The 24,112-nt window shown below is 31.9% G+C and overlaps 2 protein-coding genes across 2 annotated transcripts in view; one reads left to right on the top strand and one right to left on the bottom strand.

Moving 5' to 3' along the window:
• The window catches only part of LOC134716300 (vacuolar protein sorting-associated protein 45-like), a 28,582-nt gene extending 13,199 nt beyond the window's left edge, over positions 1-15,383 (bottom strand). Inside the window, exons 1-9 of the mRNA XM_063579197.1 lie at positions 15,212-15,383; positions 13,854-14,049; positions 11,764-11,843; positions 10,321-10,389; positions 8,242-8,379; positions 7,426-7,536; positions 5,424-5,558; positions 2,076-2,186; positions 1,384-1,551 (exon numbers count right to left, since the gene is read on the bottom strand). Of these exons, the coding sequence (XP_063435267.1) occupies positions 1,384-1,551; positions 2,076-2,186; positions 5,424-5,558; positions 7,426-7,536; positions 8,242-8,379; positions 10,321-10,389; positions 11,764-11,843; positions 13,854-14,049; positions 15,212-15,304 (1,101 nt within the window). The 5' untranslated portion in view covers positions 15,305-15,383. The remainder of the gene's footprint in view (positions 1-1,383; positions 1,552-2,075; positions 2,187-5,423; positions 5,559-7,425; positions 7,537-8,241; positions 8,380-10,320; positions 10,390-11,763; positions 11,844-13,853; positions 14,050-15,211) is intronic.
• Positions 15,384-15,403: 20 nt separating this feature from the next.
• On the top strand, positions 15,404-21,732 carry LOC134716301 (nondiscriminating glutamyl-tRNA synthetase EARS2, mitochondrial-like). The gene is made up of 2 exons (XM_063579198.1): positions 15,404-15,483; positions 20,006-21,732. The coding sequence occupies exon 2, from the start codon at positions 20,046-20,048 to the stop codon at positions 21,621-21,623; it is 1,578 nt and encodes a 525-aa protein (XP_063435268.1). The 5' UTR covers positions 15,404-15,483; positions 20,006-20,045; the 3' UTR covers positions 21,624-21,732.
• Positions 21,733-24,112: the final 2,380 nt, after the last annotated feature.

Raw genomic sequence — 24,112 nt, 5'->3', positions numbered from 1 at the left:
TTCTAGTAGATGATGTTTATACCTCCAGTGAACCCCTGGTAGTAACTAAGTTCTAAGATTTACCTGTAATATTGCTGAGTGATCTCCTTGACAGACTATATCTTGTTCTAGTTCAGAGACTTCTAGTAGATGATGTTTATACCTCCAGTGAACCCCTGGTAGTAACTAAGTTCTAAGATTTACCTGTAATATTGCTGAGTGATCTCCTTGACAGACTATATCTTGTTCTAGTTCAGAGACTTCTAGTAGATGATGTTTATACCTCAAGTGAACCCCTGATAGTAACTAAGTTCTAAGATTTACCTGTAATATTGCTGAGTGATCTCCTTGACAGACTATATCTTGTTCTAGTTCAGAGACCTCTAGTAGATGATGTTTATACCTCCAGTGAACCCCTGATAGTAACTAAGTTCTAAGATTTACCTGTAATATTGCTGAGTGATCTCCTTGACAGACTATATCTTGTTCTAGTTCAGAGACCTCTAGTAGATGATGTTTATACCTCCAGTGAACCCCTGGTAGTAACTAAGTTCTGAGATTTACCTGTAATATTGCTGAGTGATCTCCTTGACAGACTATATCTTGTTCTAGTTCAGAGACCTCTAGTAGATGATGTTTATACCTCCAGTGAACCCCTGATAGTAACTAAGTTCTAAGATTTACCTGTAATATTGCTGAGTGATCTCCTTGACAGACTATATCTTGTTCTAGTTCAGAGACCTCTAGTAGATGATGTTTATACCTCCAGTGAACCCCTGGTAGTAACTAAGTTCTAAGATTTACCTGTAATATTGCTGAGTGATCTCCTTGACAGACTATATCTTGTTCTAGTTCAGAGACCTCTAGTAGATGATGTTTATACCTCCAGTGAACCCCTGATAGTAACTAAGTTCTAAGATTTACCTGTAATATTGCTGAGTGATCTCCTTGACAGACTATATCTTGTTCTAGTTCAGAGACTTCTAGTAGATGATGTTTATACCTCCAGTGAACCCCTGGTAGTAACTAAGTTCTGAGATTTACCTGTAATATTGCTGAGTGATCTCCTTGACAGACTATATCTTGTTCTAGTTCAGAGACCTCTAGTAGATGATGTTTATACCTCCAGTGAACCCCTGATAGTAACTAAGTTCTAAGATTTACCTGTAATATTGCTGAGTGATCTCCTTGACAGACTATATCTTGTTCTAGTTCAGAGACCTCTAGTAGATGATGTTTATACCTCCAGTGAACCCCTGGTAGTAACTAAGTTCTAAGATTTACCTGTAATATTGCTGAGTGATCTCCTTGACAGACTATATCTTGTTCTAGTTCAGAGACCTCTAGTAGATGATGTTTATACCTCCAGTGAACCCCTGGTAGTAACTAAGTTCTAAGATTTACCTGTAATATTGCTGAGTGATCTCCTTGACAGACTATATCTTGTTCTAGTTCAGAGACTTCTAGTAGATGATGTTTGTTAGTAAGTCTAGATAACTCTCCGACAACTGTTACATGTTTGGATACTGTGCCAGACATTTTCTTAAATTGTGGATATTGTTCTAAAAATTGCTGGAAAATGTAAAACCAATATACAGGTTAGTTTTGTATATTTTTCTGGCCGAGTGAATATTTTTATAAAACAAAATGTATAAACAATAACTTAATATAAAAAAAGAAGATGTGGTATGATTGACAATGAGACAACTCTCCACAAGAGACAAAAAGACACAGAAATTAACAACTATAACACCACTTCTTACTTTAGAAATCTGAAAAAAAACACCATCTATGAATCTAAAATGTTTTCTTTTATAAAATTTTTAAATTTGTAAACAATTCTGGTTTTCTTCTTTGAAAATTGACTCTGTAAATCTCAACTGTTTTAAACCTTTTGTTTTTGTTTGAGATGCTATGACTTTAATTTGATTAAAAATTTGAAAGTTAACAATGACATTGTGTTTTTCCTTTTCAACATAGTGAAATGTTATGATGCTGTTTAATCTACCGGTACCCTTCACCTTCATTTTTAGAAAAAAAACACAAATATGATACTTTGCTTTAAAACACTATTACAGAATAGATTCTATACAAACCTTCATATCACTGATAGATTCTATTTTTTCATGGCTTTTAGATTTAGTCTGGAACTCATCCATTAGGTCTTTAATGTTGTTTCCAATTTCTCCAAAATTACTATACATGTTCTGAAAAAAAAAAAAAAAAAAAAAATACATCAAATAACTAGAGGCTCTAAAGAGCCTGTGTCGCTCACCTTGATATATGTGAATTAAACAAAGGAAGCAGACAGTTCATGACAAAATTGTGTTTAAGTGATTGTGATGTGTTTGTACATCTTACTTTACTGAACATTCTTGCTGCTTACAATTATCTCTATCTATAATGAACTTGTCCGTGTAGTTTCAGTGGAAAATGTTAGTAAAAATTTACAAATTTTATGAAAATTGTTAAAATTGATTATAAAGGACAATAACTTCTTAGGGGGTCAATTGACCATTTTGGTCATTTTGACTTATTTTTGAGTCTTAAATTGCTGTACATTATTGCTGTTTACAGTTTATCTCTATCCATAATAATATTCAAGAAAATAACCAAAAAACAGTAAAATTTCCTTAAAATTACCAATTTAGGGGCAGCAACCCAACAATGGGTTGTCTGATTCATCTTAAAATTTCAGGGCAGATAGATCTTGACCAGATAAACAATTTTATCCCATGTCAGGTTTGCTCTTAATGCTTTGGTTTTTGAGTTATATTCACCAAAAACTGCATTTTACCCCTATGTTCTATTTTTAGCCATGGCGGCCATCTTGGTTGGTTGGCCTGGTAACAAAACACAAATTTTAAACTAGATACATCAATGATAATTGTGGCCAAGTTTGGATTAATTTGGCCCAGTTGTTTCAGAGGAGAAGTTTTTTGTAAAAGATCATGGAGATTTGCGAAAAAAGGTTAAAAATTGACTATAGAGGGCAATAACTCCTAAAGGGGTCAACTGACCATTTTGGTCATGTTGACTTATTTGTTAATCTTACTTTGCTGAACATTATTGCTGTTTACAGTTTATCTCCATCTATAATAATATTCAAGGTAATAACCAAAAACAGTAAAATTTCCTTAAAATTACCAATTTAGGGGCAGCAACCCAACAATGGGTTGTCTGATTCATCTAAAATTTTCAGGGCAGATAAATCTTGACCAGATAAACAATTTACCCCATGTCAGATTTGCTCTAAATGCTTTGGTTTTTGAGTTATAAGCAAAAAACTGCATTTTACCCCTATGTTCTATTTTTAGCCATGGCAGCCATCTTGGTTGGTTGGCCGGGTAACAAAACACAAATTTTAAAGTAGATACATCAATGATGATTGTGGCCAAGTTTGGTTTAATTTGGCTCAGAGGAGAAGATTTTTGTAAAAGTTAACGATGGACGACGGACGACATCGACGGACGACGGACGCCCGGTGAGCTAAAAAGTCACAAGATTTGCCAAAAACTTTTATTACTGTTAAGCCAATCATACCATAAATGACTTTTTTAACACTTATAAGACACATAAAGAGGTAGAGTATTGTCATTACTTTGTTGACTATTTTCATCAAGCTTTAGAAACTTTTAAAGTGTACTGGTATTTATAAAACACATTGTAGCAAATTATGTTAAATTAATGCTAAATATCATTTTGCAAATTGACAACATTATAAATACTTCAAACTATGACGAAATCAAAATGAGCATGTATCATTAACAAAAGTATATATATGTCATTATACAATATTTTTGTTAAAAATGACATTACGTGGCTCTGCATTATGATTGCCAATGAAAAAACTATCCACCATAAATCAACTGAAATGAATGTTAGCAATTAAAGGCAAACATTCTTCTTTTTATACTGTAATTTCAGAAATCATTGCCTGCATTTGTTATCACCATAATTTAAATTAATATGAGGCAGGCATTACCTGTAAATGGGGACGAAGTTTGTATGAATTATTTTTTTGTAACTTTTAAAATATTTGTTAAAAAAGAAACGGAAATACCGTAACGTTTCCGATTTTGGTTTTGTTGTTAGGGATTTTTGTTGTGACGTTATTTAAGTTATGACGTCACATGCAATGTAAACAAGCTATCATCAGGTAACGTTTTTTTTCATTTCAAGGAATTATTAAAAATTAAATTGATATTGCGTTCCTTCCTATTTATACTAGACTGATAAATATATATATTTTACTCAAAGATTCATACAAACGAGACCGGAAAAAGAACATTGTAGATTTCTGCGCAGGTCCGGGATTTCAAAACATGACATAAAAAAAAGTTAACGATTTTGAGTTCATTAGTACAATGAAAAATTCGGGAAATTTTCCCGATTTTTTTTTTTTTTTTTTTTTATTGAATTTTCTACTGTAATAGGGGACTTCGTCCCCATATAAACCAAAATGAGATTTCAATTTTGCGATATTGAGAAAAATCCTAATTCATAATTCATGTAAAAAAATATCAAAATGAGAGATAAAATTATTTCAATTATAAAGCTGTCGCATTTTTCGAAATAATAAAAACTTGCAATAATTTCTGAATTTACAGTAATTTGAAAAAAGGGCTGCGATATAGCGCATAATACGCCCGTTGCTCTTTTAACTTGTCTTTTATTGGAAAATTCCCCCTTTTTAAAGCATAAAAATTCATAACAAGAAAATGTGAAATCTGAAATTTATAAAATTGAAAGGGAGTTTACATCATTAGATATAAACAATGCACCAAAGTTTCATGGACATTGGTGAAAGCCTTTTTGAGTTATTGTCCGAAGTGTTAAAAATCCCCCTTTTTTTATGAATTAAGCCCCATAAATCCAAAACTTAAAATCTGAAATTTATAAAAATTAAAAGGGAGCTTACATCAATAGATATAAACAATTCACCAAAGTTTCATGGACATTGGTGGAAGCCTTTTTGAGTTATTGTCCAAAGTGTTGAAAATCCCCCCTTTTTTATGAATAAAGCCCCATAAATCCAAAACTTAAAATCTGAAATTAAGAAAAAACGAAAGGGAGCTTACATCAATAGATATAAACAATTTACCATAGTTTCATGAACATTGGTCAAAGCCTTTTTGAGTTATTGTCCGAAGTGTTGAAAATCCCCCCATTTTTATGAATAAAGCCCCATAAATCCAAAACCTAAAATCTGAAATTAAAAAAAAACGAAAGGGAGCTTACGTCAATAGATATAAACAATTCACTTAAGTTTCATGGAAATTGGTGAAAGCGTTTTTGAGTTATTGTCCGAAGTGTGGACGACAGACAGACGGACCGACAACGGTATACCATAATACATCCCGTCCCGAGCGTATAAAAACCCATATTGTATATTAAAATGAAAAATATGAATCAATTTACTTGAGAAAACTAATTGTACTTACATTTGCATAAAACTCATCATGTTCAGGAGACAGAACAACTTCCTGTAGTTCTTTACTTATACCAGGAACATTACTGAGGTTTATTCTGCTATTAGCAATACCTATTAACTCATGTACCATAGCCTGGTATGTCCACTATAATAAAAAAAAACATATCACATATACTGTGGATTCATAATTATTCGTTGGAAACCAATTTTCTTGTATTACCTTTGTACAGGTGAACCACAAAATTAAATGTTCAATGATAGACAAATTTTCTATGGTCTTGTAGGCAGTCTTAGGCAAAACCACGAAATTAAATTTCCACTAACATGTAAGCTTTTCCTAATCCACGAAAATAAATGAATCTACAGTATTCTAGAAACATAAAAAAACTAATTTAATACATTAAAACAATCAAAAACTTATACTGCAGAAAAAATTTATTAAGTACAAAATTCACATATTCTGTATAAATTATGCCTCTTTTTTTTTTAAATTACAGGTACATGTATACAATTAAAGTTGTGGTAATTGAAACATTTTAGAAAGGATGAATGTAATGTGCAATGTCGCAAAGTGGGAAATTCTTTGAAAAATGTTTTACTTACAAATATAAAAGTATTGCCTTTAGATGGACTTCATATTGATAGTAACATAATTCATGTAATTATTTATGTTTTAATTTTTAGGTGTTTCATTTACTGTGGATTAATTTTTATTCGTTGGATACCAATTTTCATGGATTTCATGGATACAGGTGAGCCACAAAATTAAAAGTTCAACTTATAACAAATTTTCCAGAGGCTTGTATGCAGACTTGGGCAAAACCATGAAATTGAATATCTCTAAACATGTAAAAAAATTGAGAATGGAAATGGGGAATGTGTCAAGGAGACAACAACTCGACCAAATAAAAAAAAACAACAGCAGAAGGTCTACAACAGGTCTTTAATGTAGCAAGAAATTCCCGCACCCGGAGGCGTCCTTCAGCTGGCCCCTCAACAAATATATACTAGTTCAGTGATAATGAACGCCATACTAATTTCCAAATTGTACACAAGAAACTAAAATTAAAATAATACAAGACTAACAAAGGCCAGAGGCTCCTGACTTGGGACAGGCGCAAAAAATGCGGCGAGTTAAACATGTTTGTGAGATCTCAACCCTCCCCTATACCTCTAATCAATGTAGAAAAGTAAACGAAGTTTTCATTAATTCACAAAAATAAATGAATCCACAGTAGTAAGGCTAGCAGTGTTTATAAGACATAATGTTTATTGAAAAGGTTTCCAATTTTTTGTTTGTTCTACTTTAATTTATTTTTAATAACATAAACACATGAGAAAATTAGAAAAAGTAAATCAAACTTTATTTGGTTAGAAAAGTCATAAAAATAGTTCATGTGCTCATTTGAAATACGAAATACAAAATATAGCATTTATGATAGTGAATTAAGATGGTACCCAACACTTTGACTCAAATTAATTTAGGTCATTTAATTTTCATAAAAATTTGACAAAATATTTACATTGACCCTTTGAAAAAACTTTAAAGATTTCCAAAAACTTGAACCAATCAATTTCTCGGAAAAAATTGTTGAATATATATATAGCAGTTTGACTAACACTAATTTTGATTATTGAAAAGCTTAATATTTTCTAAGAGCTAATTCCTAATGCATGTAGAGTAAGACTTTGGTTAGCGTGCTTGCTTTGTTTGTATATTGTACAATAGTTGTTGGAATAACATCAAATCAAATTCAAAATATAATACATGCAGGTTTAACTATGCCTATTCAAACTGTTTGGAGATGACAATCTTATTTACAAAGCTTTAGCAAACAATTATACAAACAAAGCAAACAAGCTAACTAAAGTCTTGCTTTACATGCATTATGAAATTAGCTCTAACAATACAACATGATTAAAACGTTAAGCTGATTTTACAGAGTTATCTCCCTGTAGTGTTAGGTACCACCTTAAACAGATTTCTTAATCTTTGTCTGATGTGGGGTTACCTGATTCAGAATAGGAGTAACAGCATCATCTCTTCTATCAAGTATTAACAATATAGGGGCTACATCGGTCTTCCTAAATTCAAATAATGCTGCTTCTTTATTGATTGTTTGCTGAAATAAAGACATAATGTTATTTTGATCATTATTGGACTAGAAAAAAGAGATAGAATATTACAAAGAGATATATTAAAAACTCAAAGTCAAAGATAGTCCGACAATATCAGTACACAAAACAGTAACAATAAAAAGACAAACAAGTCCACAATAAATACATAGCAAACTAAAGCCTGAGCAACAAGAACCCCACACCAAAAGGTTCTCCAGAAGTGTATACTTCTCCTGTTCCACTTGTAGCACCCATTATGTTGATGAACACAAATTATTTAAAAGGTCTCACTTGGTTATATCACATTGGAGGAAAAGAAGATAAGATTTTGGTACATACAATTAGAACATATCTATCGTTATCTGTATCACAGATAATCTAAAACATTATACCCACTTGATATATATCATATAATTCAGCTACTTCTTTTTAATATCTATACATTGTACATATATAAGAAAACTAAACTTAAAAAACAGTTTTGAGATCAGATCTCATCATACTTCCAGTTTCTATGTTTTACATTTGTCATTTTGAGGTCTTTAATAACTTGCTGTGTGGGTTTTGTTCAATTTTGGTGACAATATAGTGACCTACAGTTGGTACCGTCACTAGAATGATATTTAGTAATTTGGTTTCTGGTTGACAGTTGTCTCCTTGACAATCATGCTGCATATAGTTATGTTCCAATAGCTATGATTAAGACTTACCCTGACACTCTCTGCAAGTCTTCTGGCTGTTTCTGATGAGTTCTGGTATCTTATCATTGGACATTTCTTCAGTGACAATAGAACTGATGTTAATCCCTGGGTACTTCTAGCTAGTGAATCTGTTGACCAATTCAGACCCTAAATCAGAAAATAAATTTAGTTCAATTATTTTATTTTTCTTCAAAGTTACATTTCGATGGTTACCCAAATAACAAAGTATTTTGTTTAACCTGACATTCTATTAATTCTCTGGAGAATTTTTTTGTCGATTTTGAACCAATTTATTTACCATGTTATTGCAAACCCTATCATAGTTTTCCATAGATACACCTGCAAGTTACCTGTCCATTTAAACTTTAGGCAGTTCTATTGTCCCATCTAACAAATACAACACCTATTGTTCTCTATTTAGTTTATTCAATTGGACCTTTAAATTTCTTGCAAGAGAAATCTATCACTCAATGATTAATTTACTTGAACAAAAAATTGAACTGTCAATGATGGAAATACATGTACAAATAAGGAATTATAAAACTGCATGTGATGTTGTAATTTATTCAATCAATAACACATTTTCAATTTGTTTGATATGAACAATAGTTTAAAAATTAAAAGTTGATTTCTGATCAAATTTCAACATTTTACCTATTAAAATTTGCTATTTTTTAATCTGTTCACAAATAAAAACTCGAAATGATAATGTTTAGATAAAGGTCTTCATAAATGTATTCTTAATAACTGAAGAACCACGAAAAAATGCAGATTCTCTGATAAATGCATGCAGAAGTTAAAAAAAAAATCAGAAATAAACTTTTTATAATTAAATCAGTGCTTATAAGTGAAATAATCATTGATATTGAATAAATACTGTATCACATGCAGTTTATGTGAGTTGATACATGTATTTCAATCAACAAAGAAGATATTTTTTTGGTCAGGCAAATTAATCAATGAGTGATAGATTTCTCCCAGAAGAAATTTAAATGTCCAAGTGAATAAACTACACAGAGAACAATAGCTATTGTATTGATTCAATGGTACAGGTAAACTTGCAAAAGTTTAAATACCTTGGTCAAGAGCAGACGACTCTGTGGAAAACTTGCATTTGGTTCGCTATAAATCTAAGTTTTCAGAGAGAAACTTTCAAATTATCACAATCTGTTTGCCTTATTTCAGTTTTGGAGACGACTGCTGAAGCTGCATCACAAATGCAGAACTTAAAGCATTCATAGAAACGGTGAACTTAAAGGTATTCAACCATTAGTTTAAACATATTTATTTATAGTGGATTGGGAATAAGAAGCTATGATGCCTTGTACATACATTACTTGTACTCTTTTTACATTTATCAATAAAACTACATTACTTGTACTCTTTTTACCTTTATCAATAAAACTGACTATGTTCTATCAATTTAGTAGACATGAAAGTTTGTTTTTTATCCCATAGTAGAGGGGCATTGTTTTCTGGTCTGTGCATCCCTCTGTCTGTCCTTCTGTCCATCCGTCCCATTTCAGGTTAAAGTTTTTGTTCAAGGTAGTTTTTGATGAAGTTGAAGTCCAATCAACTTGAAACTCAGTATACATGTTCCCTGTGATATGATCTTTCAAAATTTAAATGCCAATTAGAGTTTTTGCCCAAATTTCACAGTCCTCTTTACACAGATAATGATAGTGTGGGTGGGGCATCTGTGTACTATGGACACATTCTTGTTTTTTTGTGTTTTACAAAAATAAAATATTATTGAACATGATTGTATATGTATACTGAATCCTGTCCATGATTGACAAGTAATTTTTACCATATCCTGCATAAGTTGATTTTGTATGCACAAATCAAGCTTTTGATTTCATGTTTTTGATAGGACGAATTCCTTAGGACTGCTTTGCAACAATTTACCTGTCAGTATAAAGTATAAGTTGACTTTTTTTGTGGTATGTAAATTGTACATGTATGCTTGCCAATTAGAAAATATTTTTTATCTTAAATGTTTTACCCACTTGCTCCTCACTGAAAATTTTGGGTTAAATATTATTTAATTGAATCAACTAAACACATCATTTATAATATTTTACAAACCTGACAACATCCATTAATATTTAGGGTAAATAAATGTGGACTGACAGCAACATAGTCTCCAAAATATTCCTGCAATAAAATTATATATACGGTACATTTTAAGCATATTTTATCTGCAATGCAAATCTACTTAACATAGGTGCATGATTCCAATGAGAAATGTTAGAAACATGTATAACCAATTGTGCATTTATACTTTGTGACATGGACTACTTGAAAAGTTAGGGTTTTTTGGAGGATATCAATTTTTGAGGTTTTCAAAACTTTGCTGTTTCAAGTCTTGTTTTTATGTCCAGATATCAATAAAAATTCATTGAATTTCTTTGTTTTGCTTCCTATATTATTGTCATAAATCTGCAATAATTATCCACTCCAAAAATAACCAGTTGCTTCGCAGGACGCAGCTTTATACCACTGCAGAGGTTAAACCCTGAACAGATGGGGCAAGTATGACCACAACATTCAAGATTGATACAGCTCTGAATTTGGATTGTGATCATATTTTAGACACAACACGGGTTTCTAACACAAAACAAATATCAACATCTTACAAATCTATTGTGCAATATTTTGCAATTAAAGATTTCTTATTCCAACTTTTCAAAAAATTGAGAATTTGGATTTTTTTTTGAAACTACATTTGTACTAGCAATTAGTCCAAAACCTTCCCTTTTATTATACATAATTTACAAGTAGTGTAATGGAGGTAAATCAGAACATACCTAACATTGTATGTTCCAATGTTTCTGATTTACCTCCCTTATACTGCTTTTAAATTGTCTTAATTGTCCATTGACCAGAAAAAAATAGTTTTACCCTTTTTTTGCCCCTTATTCCAAAACATTTTGAGCCATAACCCCAAAAAGTCCCTTCATGGTATGGAAACTTGTGGTACAATTTCAGAGAGATTCATACACTTAAACACAAGTTATTGATGAAAAAAAACAAAAATGCTTATTTTGTGCCCCCTTTTTGGCCCCTAATTCCTTAACTGTTGGGACCATAACCCCCAAAATCAATCCCTTTCTTTAGTGGTATAGAACTCTCTGGTAAAAATTTATAGTGATCCATTCACTAAAACTGAAGTTATTGTCCAGAAACTAAATACCTCTTCAGACAATGACGACGACATGATAGCATTATATAATACAAAAAAATTTTTTTTTGCTGTCGTATAAAAATTTAAAGAAATTTGAATCAGTAATAGATTTCTAATTATCCTACGCCAAACTGATAAATTATTGGTAAATAAGTAACTTATCAAATCTGATGTACTGCAGTATTAAGTGTTTTTGTCTAGGTTTTGGTAATATTTTACATTTGGACAGCCTGACAATCCAGTTCCTATACCGACAATATTTTCTCACTTTTGCAACTAAAATATTGTTTGATTTGGAATATTTAAAATGTTGTTTATAACACCATTATTTTGACCTTCTTTACCTGAACTTCCCTCACAACCTCTTGGTCATCTGCCTCTGCTAATACTTTGACATCTTGTTTGCTTATTACATTACTAAAATCTGAAACAATAAATGTTATTTTTATTTCACTGTCAATAGCTGTCAAATCGTTTTTTAAAACATGATATTTTTTTGTATTAGAACAGTTTTACATTGGATATTGGAAGGAAAAGAATAAAATAAAAATATCAACATTAATCCATAAATCAAGTTTGATTGTGTTATATATATTATCGTTTTCAATACAGTATTTGAAATATAACATGTATCAAGTCAATATACAATGTACGCTTGTACTTTAAAAATATTTTACGTTTGGCAACTTTTCCTATTCTTTTTTTATTATCTTCTTTTGTTTGATTTCACACTATAATTCCCCATGATTATAATATTGTACATAAAATGTACATGAATGAGCCTAGGCTCTGTATTGAAGATCGTACCTTGACCTATAATGGTTCACTTTCATAAATTGTGACTTGGATGGAGAGTGGAGAGTTGTCTCACTGGCACTTGTACCATATCTTCACATATCTATGACTTAGTTACATGTATTGGCAATATATCTTGACTTGTTTGTACATCAATATTACATTTCTATCAAGCTGAAGGTTTGTTATAGTAATGGTCCAATACAAAGTTGTATGAAATTATATATTTGTACTCATGTGTGTCATTTGACTTGGAAAATTATATTTTTCTATATGTACATGATGTATGTGGGTTAAGGGGGCCCGCAGGTCTAAATCAGCTTTTTTTCTAATATAGGATTTTGCTATTTTTTCCTATGATAAAACTTGATCTTATACCTAACAAAAATATGAAATAAAAATATGGGGTCACCGTTCATTTAAGCTCACAATATGCCTCTGAAAGAATCATACATTTTTGTAAAAGTCCTTTTTTTCTGTTGAATAGGAGAATTATAGGTAATATCGAAATAAAAAAAGAACTTAATTACAGAAACTGCTTAAATTTTACAATTATTTAGTTTATGTATAGCTTGTTTGAAAACAATAATAAACAAGAATGTGTCCAAAGTACATGAATGCCCCACTCGCACTATCATTTTCCATGTTCAATGGACCATGAAATTGGATAAAAAATATAATAAGGCATTAAAATTGGAAAGATAATATCATATGGAACATGTGTACTAAGTTTCAAGTTGATTGGACTTCAACTTCATCAAAAACTACCTTGACCAAAAACTTTAACCTGAAACATGCACTTTCATTTTCTATGTTCAGTGGACCCTGAAATTGGGGTCAAAAGTTTAATTTGGTTTAAAAATTAGAAAGATCATATCATAAGGAACATGTGCACTAAGTTTCAAGTTGATTGGACTTCAACTTCATCAAAAACTACCTTGACCAAAAACTTTAACCTGAAGCGGGACAGACGGACGAACGGACGGACGAACGGACAGACAGACAGACGACGCAGAGACCAGAAAACATAATGCCCCTCTACTATCGTAGGTGGGGCATAAAAATAAAGGTCACAGATGAGATAAAAAAGACATTTCAATTTAAACGTCAAAAAATGACATTTTTGCACCAAAGGGAGATAATTTAGAGCTTTTTCAATGCTACAAAAATATATAATTTATTATAAACATTTTTAAAGTCATTTGTGGCCAAACCAAATTGATTTGTCTGGGTGATATTTGTACCATATTATAAAGTAATAACTAATAGTGTAATGAATAAAATTTGTAATGAAAAAAGAAATGTTTAATTTTTTGCTGAATTTTTTGTACCCGTGAGCCTCCTGAATATTTTTTAAATATATTGTTCTTGTGAACATTAACAATGTTCAGAATTTGTTCTTTTTATTTAAATGTATGTTAAAAGTGTAGGGTGTTTAATTAGACAATCTTTGACAATGATATTGGCATATTTCTCTTTTATAATTTTTTTTAAGTTGAATTAATAATTATGAATTTATTTATTTCAGCGTTTGTTTTTATAATTTTCAAAAAGGTTATAGGTTTAAATTCATATACTCGATACATGTATAATGATAAATTTGCATTATTAAGTGCAGTACTGCACTGAAATTACTTACAAATATAATATAAACCATATTTAGACATTCTTAGCTCTTGTGCTAATAGTTCAACATTTTCTTTGGTTGGTCTGACAAAAGCAATACATTTCAGGTGCTTCATGGTTTCCCTGCCTGCAGAATCTAGTCTTTCAAATAAGTATACTTCTTTCTGGAGGATTTCTGACTGTGCATAAACCATACTGACAATACTCGTCTGTAAAAATCAAATACGAAAATGGAATCATGGTAATTGTGACAAGAACTGTAATGACTTTAATTGTAACATAGTATTATACTCTAATGTTCTGTATATATACACGATATATGTACATGTAATGGCACATCCTTGCATTTGGTTACTTTAAGTAAACCATTCTTATTTAGATTCCAATATGTGTTCTACTGTTATATTCGTTGTACATGTACATAATTTATTACAAGAACCAAAACCATTCTTTAATTGTATACATGCATCTTTACATGTTATTTGATTCTAATATTTGTTACTTTGGTTAAATATTTTTGGATTTAAAAACATGCATAGAAATTTAAAAGTCATCATATACATGTGCATATATCTTGTTATTTATAACACTCATGACACTTCCAGGATTATACAACACACAATCATAAAACATGTGCACCACAATTATGGATAAATACTGAAATAAAATATTGTACCAGTATTGTGATTGCAAAGTTCAAGTGATGTGAAAAACAATTCATTGATGAAAAATTAGTTGGCTATTAACTGATATCAATTTTGTCAGATCAGTCCTGACCTCTGACAGAAGGTTTTCAGAATCTTACTACATTTTGTATTGACACCAATTCATTCCAAATTTATCAATGTTCTTTTAAATATCATAGATTTTGTTTCCATCAATCATTTTACCCTCTTAAGCTTGCTGCAAGTAGCTTTTTTAGGTTGCATTTCTTTGCCAGAAAATATCACTGCTCAACATCTTTGACATCAGAAGCTAGCCCAACAATGACATCATTTGATATATAACTAAACATCACACCATTAGGACTGTTACATAATTTATTTTGAGACCCACACAAGAAAAGTTTACAAACGCTTGTAGCTGTTAACTCTTTGATCTTTTCTTTGAATCTAAAAAAATCAAAGACATAAAGCAAGGAATAGAAGCTTGCAAGTTGCATGAATCAAAACATGGTCATGGACATTTCATATACATGTGTCCCTCCGGCACAGTTGGTGTGGACACATGTGTCCCTCTGGCAGCAAGAGAGTTAAAAAAAATAATAAACATCAGAAACATATAATAAAATATATATCTGATAAATCGAAATTATAACTTCTGACAGTCCTGTAATCTGACATCTGTCTACTTTTTTGTTGATTTACTCACAGTGTCTTTATCCATCAATAAAACTTTCATTCCAGGCCCACTGTCTTCAATCATTTTACTGATGTATTGCTTTATAGCTAAAATAACATTCATTTTCTCTGTTTTTACAGTCAAAATAAAAATGAAAAAATTGACAGTTTTGACAATTTGTACACCGGAAGCTGAAAATTAATTTTAAAACTCAAATCGGTCGGATGAGGTCTGATAATCCGGAATTGATGTGTGTTATTCATGATGGTGAGGTTGTTCAACAGAATACAGAGGTTGTTCAGGTAAATGATTTTAATCTTTAAAAAAGTCCAACATTTTGATACACTTTATAGTATTCTAGACTAATGAAGCATTGACACTTCGTTAAATAAACAGAAATCAGTGAGAAAAAATAGTGAAAAATGGGGAAGCTAAAAAACACAATATATACATGTATGTAAAATTAAGAATGGAAATTATGGGGAATGTGCCTAAGAGACAGCAACCCAACCATAGAGCAAACATAGATCTATACTATGTGTTTCAATTTTTATGTATATTTATTCCCTACTTAGTTATACAAATAAAGAATTAACAGTTTTTAACAGGGGGAGGGGGGATCCCGCTATCATGTTTAACCCCGCAACATTATTTGATTTTAAACATATTTAATTCATTAAGATATGAAAAGGATTGATCAACAGGCACAGCATATAAAAGCTCTCTATATTACATGTTCAAGGTATAATTCAATTATAACAACTGTATTTAAAATAATGCAATATACATGATATATAGTGGAACATCCATGTTTGAAATCCTATCAATAACGGGGTAAAAATATACCAAAGTCGACTTTCATAGTAGAGCTTCTCTCGAAGAAAGGAAGGAAATTTTGCTGTTTTTGGTTATTATCTTGAATATTATTATAGATAGATAGAGATAAACTGTAAACAGCAAAAATGTTCAGCAAAGTAACATTTTCAAACAAGTCAACAGGACCAAAATGGTCAGTTGGTCCGAGACCACAATTGTCGTCCCTTGATTTTCGTTGTTCACGAATATAGTGTTAACAGTGGGTTACTTGCCATAAATTTTTATACCCCTGGCCTTCCAAATTTATTTCTCCATGTTTAATGCCTAAAATTGTAAGTAGGGGGATGAAATAACACTGTAAAAAAATTTGGGTGCAGAATTTCACAGGAAAGTAGTGATATGGTCCAGCTGTAAAAGGTTAAAAATTAGCACTTCTAAAGCTGTCAAAAGATTTCAAGACACCCTAAATACCAAATTGTCCATATTTTGAGTTAGAGACGATGAAGTTTTCTATAATTTTGATATAATTTGTCCCAAAAGTAGTACAACACACTGTAAAAATTTCATCGAGAAAGTGCAGGTGGGATTTTTTTAATTTTCATTTATGTTCTAAAAAAAATGCACAACGAATTAATTGTGGTCTCGGACCAGTTGATCCCTTTAGGAGTTATTGCCCTTTATAGTCAATTTTTAACCGTTTTTCGTAAATCTTTGTTATCTTTTACAAAAATCTTCAACTCTGAAACTACTGGGCCAAATTAAACCAAACTTGGCTAAATTCATCATTGGGGTATCCAGTTTAAAAATTGTGTCCAGTGACCCAGCCAACCTACCAAGATGGCTGCCATGGCTAAACATAGAACATAGAGGTAAAATGCATTTTTTGGCTTATTACTTAAAACCAAAGCATTTAGAGCAAACTGACAGGGATGATAATGTTTATCAGGTCAAGATCTATCTGCTGTTAAATTTTCAGATGATTTGGACAGCCCATTATTGGGTTTCTGACCCGAAAATAAGTAATTTGAAGGAAATTTTGCTGTTTTTTGTTATTTTTTGTAAACAGCAATAATTTACAGCAAAGTAAGACCTAAAAATAAGTCAACATGAGCAAAATGGTCAATTGACCTCCGAAGGAATAATGGCCCTTTATAGTCAGTTTTTAACAACTTTCATAATATTTGTACATTTTTACTAGCTTTTTCCACTGAAACTACTGGGTCAATCATTATAGATAGAGATTATTGTAAGCAGCAAGGATGTTCAGTAAAGTAAGATCTACTAACACATCACCATCACCAAAACACAATTTTGTCATAAATCCATCTGTGTCCTTTGTTGAATATTCACATAAACCAAGGTCAGCAACACAGCTCTAGTTTTTAGCACACGTGGTCTAAAAGGCCAAGTGAGCTTTTCCCATCACTTGGCATCCGTCATCTGTCGTCGTCCTTCGTCTGTCGTCCGTCGTCATTAACTTTTACAAAAATCTTCTCCTCTAAAACTACTGGGCCAAATTAAACCAAACTTAGCCACAATCATCATTGATGTATCTAGTTTAAAATTTGTGTTTTTTGACCCGGCCAACCAACCAAGATGGCCGCCATGGCTAAAAATAGAACATAGGGGTAAAATGCAGTTTTTGGCTTATAACTCAAAAACCAAAGCATTTAGAGCAAATCTGACATCGGGTAAAATTGTTTATCAGGTCAAGATCTATCTGTTGGGTTGCTGCCCCTAAATTGGTAATTTTAAGGAAATTTTACTGTTTTTGGTTATTATCTTGAAAATTATTATAGATGGCGATAAACTGTAAACAGCAATAATGTTCAGCAAAGTAAGATTTACAAATAAGTTAACATGACCAAAATGGTCAGTTGACCCCTTTAGGAGTTATTGACCTTTATAGTCAATTTTTAACCATTTTTCGTAAATCTCCATGATATTTTACAAAAATCTTCTTCTCTGAAACTACCGGGCCACTACCGGGCCAAATTAATCCAAACTTGGCCACAATCCTCATTGATGTATCTAGTTTAAAAATTGTGTTTTTTGACCCGGCCAACCAACCAAGATGGCCGCCACGGTTAAAAATAGAACATGGAGGTTAAATGCATTTTTGGTTATTACTCAAAAAGCAAAGCATTTAGAGCAAATCTGACAATGGGTAAAATTGTGTCTCTGGTCAACATCTATCTGCCCTGTAATTTTAAGATGAATGGGACAACCCTTTGTTGGGTTGCTGCCCCTAAATTGGTAATTTTAAGGAAATTTTGCTGTTTTTGGATATTATCTTGAATATTATTATAGTTAGAGATAAACTGTAAACAGCAAAAATGTTCAGCAAAGTAAGATTTACAAATTAGTCAAGAGAACCAAAATGGTCAGTTGACCCCCTTAGGAGTTATTGCCATTTATAGTCCATTTTTAACCATTTTTCGTAAATCTTAGTTAACTTTTACAAAAATCTTCTTCTCTGAAACTACTGGGCCAAATTTTACCAAACAAAGCCAGAATCATTATTAGGCTATCTATTTTTAAAATTGTGTTTTGTGACCAGGCTTACCAACCAAGATGGCCGCTACGGTTAAAATAGAACATAAGGGTAAAATGCAGTTTTTGGCTTATAACTCAAAAACCAAAGCATTTAGAGCAAATCTGACAAGAGGTAAAATTGTTAATCTGGTAAAGATCTATCTGCCCTGGAATTTTTAGATGAATCGGACAACTCGTTGTTAGCATGGTTAGGTTGCTGCCCCTAAATTGGTAATTTTAAGGAAATTTTGCTGTTTTGGGTTATTATCTTGAATATTATTATAGATAGAGATAAACTGTAAACAGCAATAATGTACAGCAATTTAAGACTCAAAAATAAGTCAAATGACCAAAATGGTCAATTGACCCCATAAGAAGTTATTGTCCTTTATAATCAATTTTTAACAATTTTCATAAAATTTGTAAATTTTTACTAACATTTTCCACTGAAACTACACGGACAAGTTCATTATTGACAGAGATAATTGTAAGCAGCAAGAATGTTCAGTAAAGTAAGATGTACAAACACATCACAATCACCTTAACACAATTTTGTCATGAACTGTCTGCTTCCTGTGTTTAATTCACATATACCAAGGTGAGGGACACAGGCTCTTTAGAGCCTCTAGTTTCTCTTATTATTATCATTTTGTTTTTACTTGTATTGCATACATGTATATGAGGGCCTCAGGGAAGATTAGTAATTGTAACTAACTGTGTTTACTCTCTTTAAATAAAGAATTTATTATTATTATTATATTGGTAAAATGCAGTTTTTGGCTTATTACTCAAAAACCAAAGCATTTAGAGCAAATATGATAGGGATTGTTATTGTTTATCAGGTCAAGATCTATCTTTCCTCAAAAATTTTCAGATGAATTGGACAACTGGTTGTTAGGTTGCTGCCCCTGAATTGGTAATTTTAAGGAAATTTTGCCGTTTTTTGCTACTATCTTGAATATTATTATATTATTAAAAATAGAGATAAACACTGTAAACAGCAATAACTTACAGCAAAGTAAGACCTTAAAATAAGTCAATTGACCCCCCGCAGAAGTTATTGCCCTTTATAGTCAATTTTCAACAATTTTCATAAAAAAAAAAAAAATTTACTATTATTTTCCACTGAAACTACTAGGCCAATCATTATAGATAGGGATAATTGTACACAGCAAGAATGTTCATTAAAGTAAAGATCTTCAAACACATCACCATCACCAAAACCCAATTTTGTCATAAATCCATCTGTGTCCTTTGTTGAATATATTCACATAGACCAAGGTGAGCGACACAGGCTCTAAAGAGCCTCTTGTTATTTCACTTTAAGTATTCTAAATAGAAACAAAAACACTTATTTACATTCATAACGAATAGCAGATTAATGTACAAGAAATTAGAAATAACTTTCTAATTGATGCCAATTATTGTAGAATTTATTTATACATGTATCATGTTTAATTTATGTCTTTTCAGGGGATTTAGTTGTTTGAAGAAATAAAGAGCATATACAGCAATGGTACTAACACAGTGTTTCTATAGTCCATTTAAACATTTAAATAGGTGGACTATATCAAGATGTTTTCATGTATCCTGGTCAGTTAATTGTGTTAGAGTGAGATTTGCTCCATCTCCTACTGGTCAACTTCATCTTGGATCATTACGAACTGCTCTATACAATTTTTTATATGCAAAGGCTAACAATGGCAAATTTATTCTAAGAATTGAGGACACTGACCAGACAAGGAAAGTGTCAGGGGCTGTTGAAAACTTGTGTAATATTCTTCAGTGGGCTTCTGTTCATCCAGATGAAGGTCCATTTTCTGGGGGAGATTATGGACCCTATGTTCAATCAGAAAGGCTTCATTTGTACCAAAAATATATTGAAACTTTGCTGGAGAATGGTACTGCTTATAAATGCTTTTGCAGCCAAAAACGTTTAGATTTGCTGAAGAAAGAAGCATTGAGAAATAGGGAAACTCCTAGATATGATGGGAAGTGTCGCCATCTATCAGATGAAGAGAGAAAAGACAAACTTCAAAAAGGTCTACCATATGTGGTAAGATTAAAACTTGTACAACTATCTGAACCTTTTGAAGATTTGATATATGGACCTATAGAAATTGATTTAACTGAAAATGAGGGTGATCCAGTCCTAATGAAAACGGACAATTATCCGACCTACCATTTTGCAAATGTTGTGGATGACTATCTCATGAAAATCACTCATGTTTTACGAGGAGTAGAGTGGCAACTTTCAACCCCCAAACATTTAATGATATACCAAGCATTTGGTTGGACACCACCAAAATATGCTCACTTACCACTCATAATGAATAATGATGGGACAAAATTATCTAAACGCCAGGGAGATATACATGTGGAACATTTTATGAAGTTAGGATATTATTCAGATGCTTTATTAAACTATATAACTCTTCCTGGAGGTGGATTTACAAAGGGAGATAACGAGGTCCTGAAACTTGACGAGTTGGTAAAAAATTTTGATATAAACACAGTGAAGAGATCATCTGGTAGACTTGATCCAGCACATTTAGATAGACTTAATCAGTTATTTATTCAGAGAAAAATCTCAGATGGAGAAATGAATGAACTTACTGAAAAAATTAGAAAAATAGTAAAGAGTAAATATTCTGGAAACCTTTCTTTAGATGATTTGTCAGCTGAATACTTGGCACAGATCATGTGTTGGTGTCAAAACAGAATTAGCCGACTTGATGAACTAGCTGGCAGTGATTTTGAGTTTTTATGGCTAAAGCCTGATAAGATAGATATTTCAAATATTGATATTTCTAATCCTTCAGAAGTTTTACAATCTTGTATAGAATGCATAAAAAATATGGAAACATTTGATGAATCCAGTGTTGGGTCTGAAATGAAAAAGAATGCTAAAAGCATGAAGGTAAAATTTGCTCCATACATGAAATTTTTAAGAATGTGTTTATCAGGATTAAAGGAAGGCCCGTCTGTTGGAGAGATCATGACAGTACTTGGAAAATCAAAAACGTTAGAGAGACTTAAACATGCAAGTTGTATATGTGAAGAGAAGGAATCATCTAGAACTGAAAGCTAATCATACTTACTTGTTCTGTTAAAGAGCTAATGTACTTTTAGAAATTATTGTGTTGACAATTTGCAAAAGATGTTCCTGACTATCTGATATAAAATTCTAGAAAAGCTCATTTTGTTTCATGTTTGTCAAATTTGGTTTTTCATAAAAGTTTTTATGGTTTTGTTATGAATGAGGATTTATTTTATTTTCATGTGAGGTCTTTTTGGTTTTTTTTCTAATTCATGTTGAAGATCTTACTTTGACCTATAATTGATTACGGGTACATCCACATACTGTGAATTCATTATTATTCGTTGGATACTAATTTTAAAGGATTTTTGTGGGTACAGTTGAATAAAATATCCACGGACATGCAAGTTTTCCTTAATCCATGAAAATTGCTATCCTTTATAAGGAAATTTTGCCTTTTTAGCTCACCTGGCCTGAAGGGCCATGTGAGCTTTTCTCATCACTTGGTGTCCGGTGTCGGTGTCCAGCGTCTGTAGTCCAGCGTCGTTAACTTTTACAAAAATCTTCTCCTCTGAAACTAATAGGCCAAATAAAATTAAAGTTGGCCAAAATCACCATTGGGGTATATAGTTTAAAAATTGTGTCGGGTGACCCAGCCAACCATCCAAAATGGCCACCATGGCTAAAAATAGAACATGGGGTAAAATGCAGTTTTTGGCTTATAAATCAAAAACCAAAGCATTTAGAGCAAATCTGACATGTGGTAAACTTATCAGGTCAAGATCTATCTGCCCTGAAATTATCAGATGAATTGGACAACTGGTTGTTAGGTTGCTGCCCCTGAATTGGTAATTTTAAGGAAATTTTGCTGTTTTGGGTTATTATCTTGAATATTATTATAGATAGAGATAAACTGTAAACAGCAATAATGTACAGCAATTTTAGACTCAAAAATAAGTAAAAATGACCAAAATGGTCAATTGACTCCCTAAAGTTATTGTCCTTTATAATCAATTTTTAACAATTTTCATAAAATTTGTAAATTTTTACTAACATTTTCCACTGAAACTACACGGACAAGTTCATTATAGATAGAGATAATTGTAAGCAGCAAGAATGTTCAGTAAAGTGAGATGTAGAAACACATCACAATCACCTAAACACAATTTTGTCATGAACTGTCTGCTTCCTTTGTTTAATTCACATACACCAAGGTGAGCGACACAGGCTCTTTAGAGCCTCTAGTTCGTAAATCTTAATTGTCTTTTACAAAATTCTTCTTCTCTAAAACTACTGGGCCAAATTAAATCAAACTAGGCTACAATCATTATTAGGGTATTGAGTTTAAAAATTGTGTTAGGTGACCAGGCCAACCAACCAGGATGGCCACCATGGCTAAAAATTGAACAAAAGGGTAAAATGCAGGTTTTGTCAAAAAACTCAAAAACCAAAGCATTTAGAGCAAATCTGACGAGGTAAAATTGTTAATCAGGTCAAGTTCTATCTGCCCTGAAATTTTCAGATGAATTGGACAACTGGTTGTTAGGTTGCTGCACCTGAATTGGTTATTTTAAGTAAATTTTGCTGTTTTTGGTTATTATCTTGAATATTATTATAGATAGAGATATCCTGTAAACTGCAAAAATGTTCAGGAAAGTAACATTTACAAAAAGGTCAACAAGACCAAAATGGTCAGTTGACCCCTTTAAGAGTTATTGCCCTTTATAGTCAATTTTTAACTATTTTTCGTAAATCTTAGTTATCTTTTACAAAAATCTTCTCTGAAACTACTGGGCCGAATAAAATTAAAACTTGGTAACAATCATCATGAGGGTATTTAGTTTAAAAATTGTCCAGTAACCTGGCCAACCAACCAAGATGTCTGCCATGGCTAAAAATAGAATATAGGGGTAAAATGCAGGTTTTGGCTGATAACTCAAAAACCAAAGCATTTAGAGCAAATCTGATAGGGGTTAATATTATTTATCAGGTTAAGATCTATCTGAAGATGAATTGGATAGCTGGTTATTACTAGGTTGCTGCCCCTGAATTGGTGATTTTAAGGAAATTTGCCGTTTTTGGTAATTATCTTGAATATTATGATAGATAGAGATAAACTGTAAACAGCAATAATTTACAGCAAAGTAAGACCTAAAAATAAGTCAACATGACCAAAATGGTCAATTAACCCCTTTTAGAGGTTATTGCCCTTTATAGTCAATTTTTATCAATTTTCAATCCCACTTGAACCCCTTAAATTCTTTCCGTTCTGTTTTCCGTTTCCGCCGTTTAGAATCACCCCAGTGATTCCCGCTATAATCAACTAAATTTTTCTCAGAAAAAACGGGGAACAGGCCCCCTCCCCTGCCCCCTAAATCCGTCTCTGATTACATTATTATCGCTATGCACCAAAATGTCTCGGATGTAACGTGTGTGGTCAATGTTCATATATAAGGTTCCCAATTGGATTGGTTGAAGACTGCATCAATAGTAAACTTTCTACCAGACTGTCCTAATGATATGGATTTAACCAACATTAC

The sequence above is a fragment of the Mytilus trossulus genome, chromosome 4 (genome assembly GCF_036588685.1).
Source record: "Mytilus trossulus isolate FHL-02 chromosome 4, PNRI_Mtr1.1.1.hap1, whole genome shotgun sequence".
In the NCBI taxonomy this organism is placed as follows: domain Eukaryota; kingdom Metazoa; phylum Mollusca; class Bivalvia; order Mytilida; family Mytilidae; genus Mytilus; species Mytilus trossulus.
Note: the sequence above shows the minus strand (reverse complement) of the source record. Positions and strands in the feature narration are given on the sequence as shown.

Excerpts from the sequence above, each read along its gene's own strand:
- LOC134716301 (XM_063579198.1), top strand. The coding sequence starts at position 20,046 with ATGGTACTAACACAGTGTTTCTATAGTCCATTTAAACATTTAAATAGG.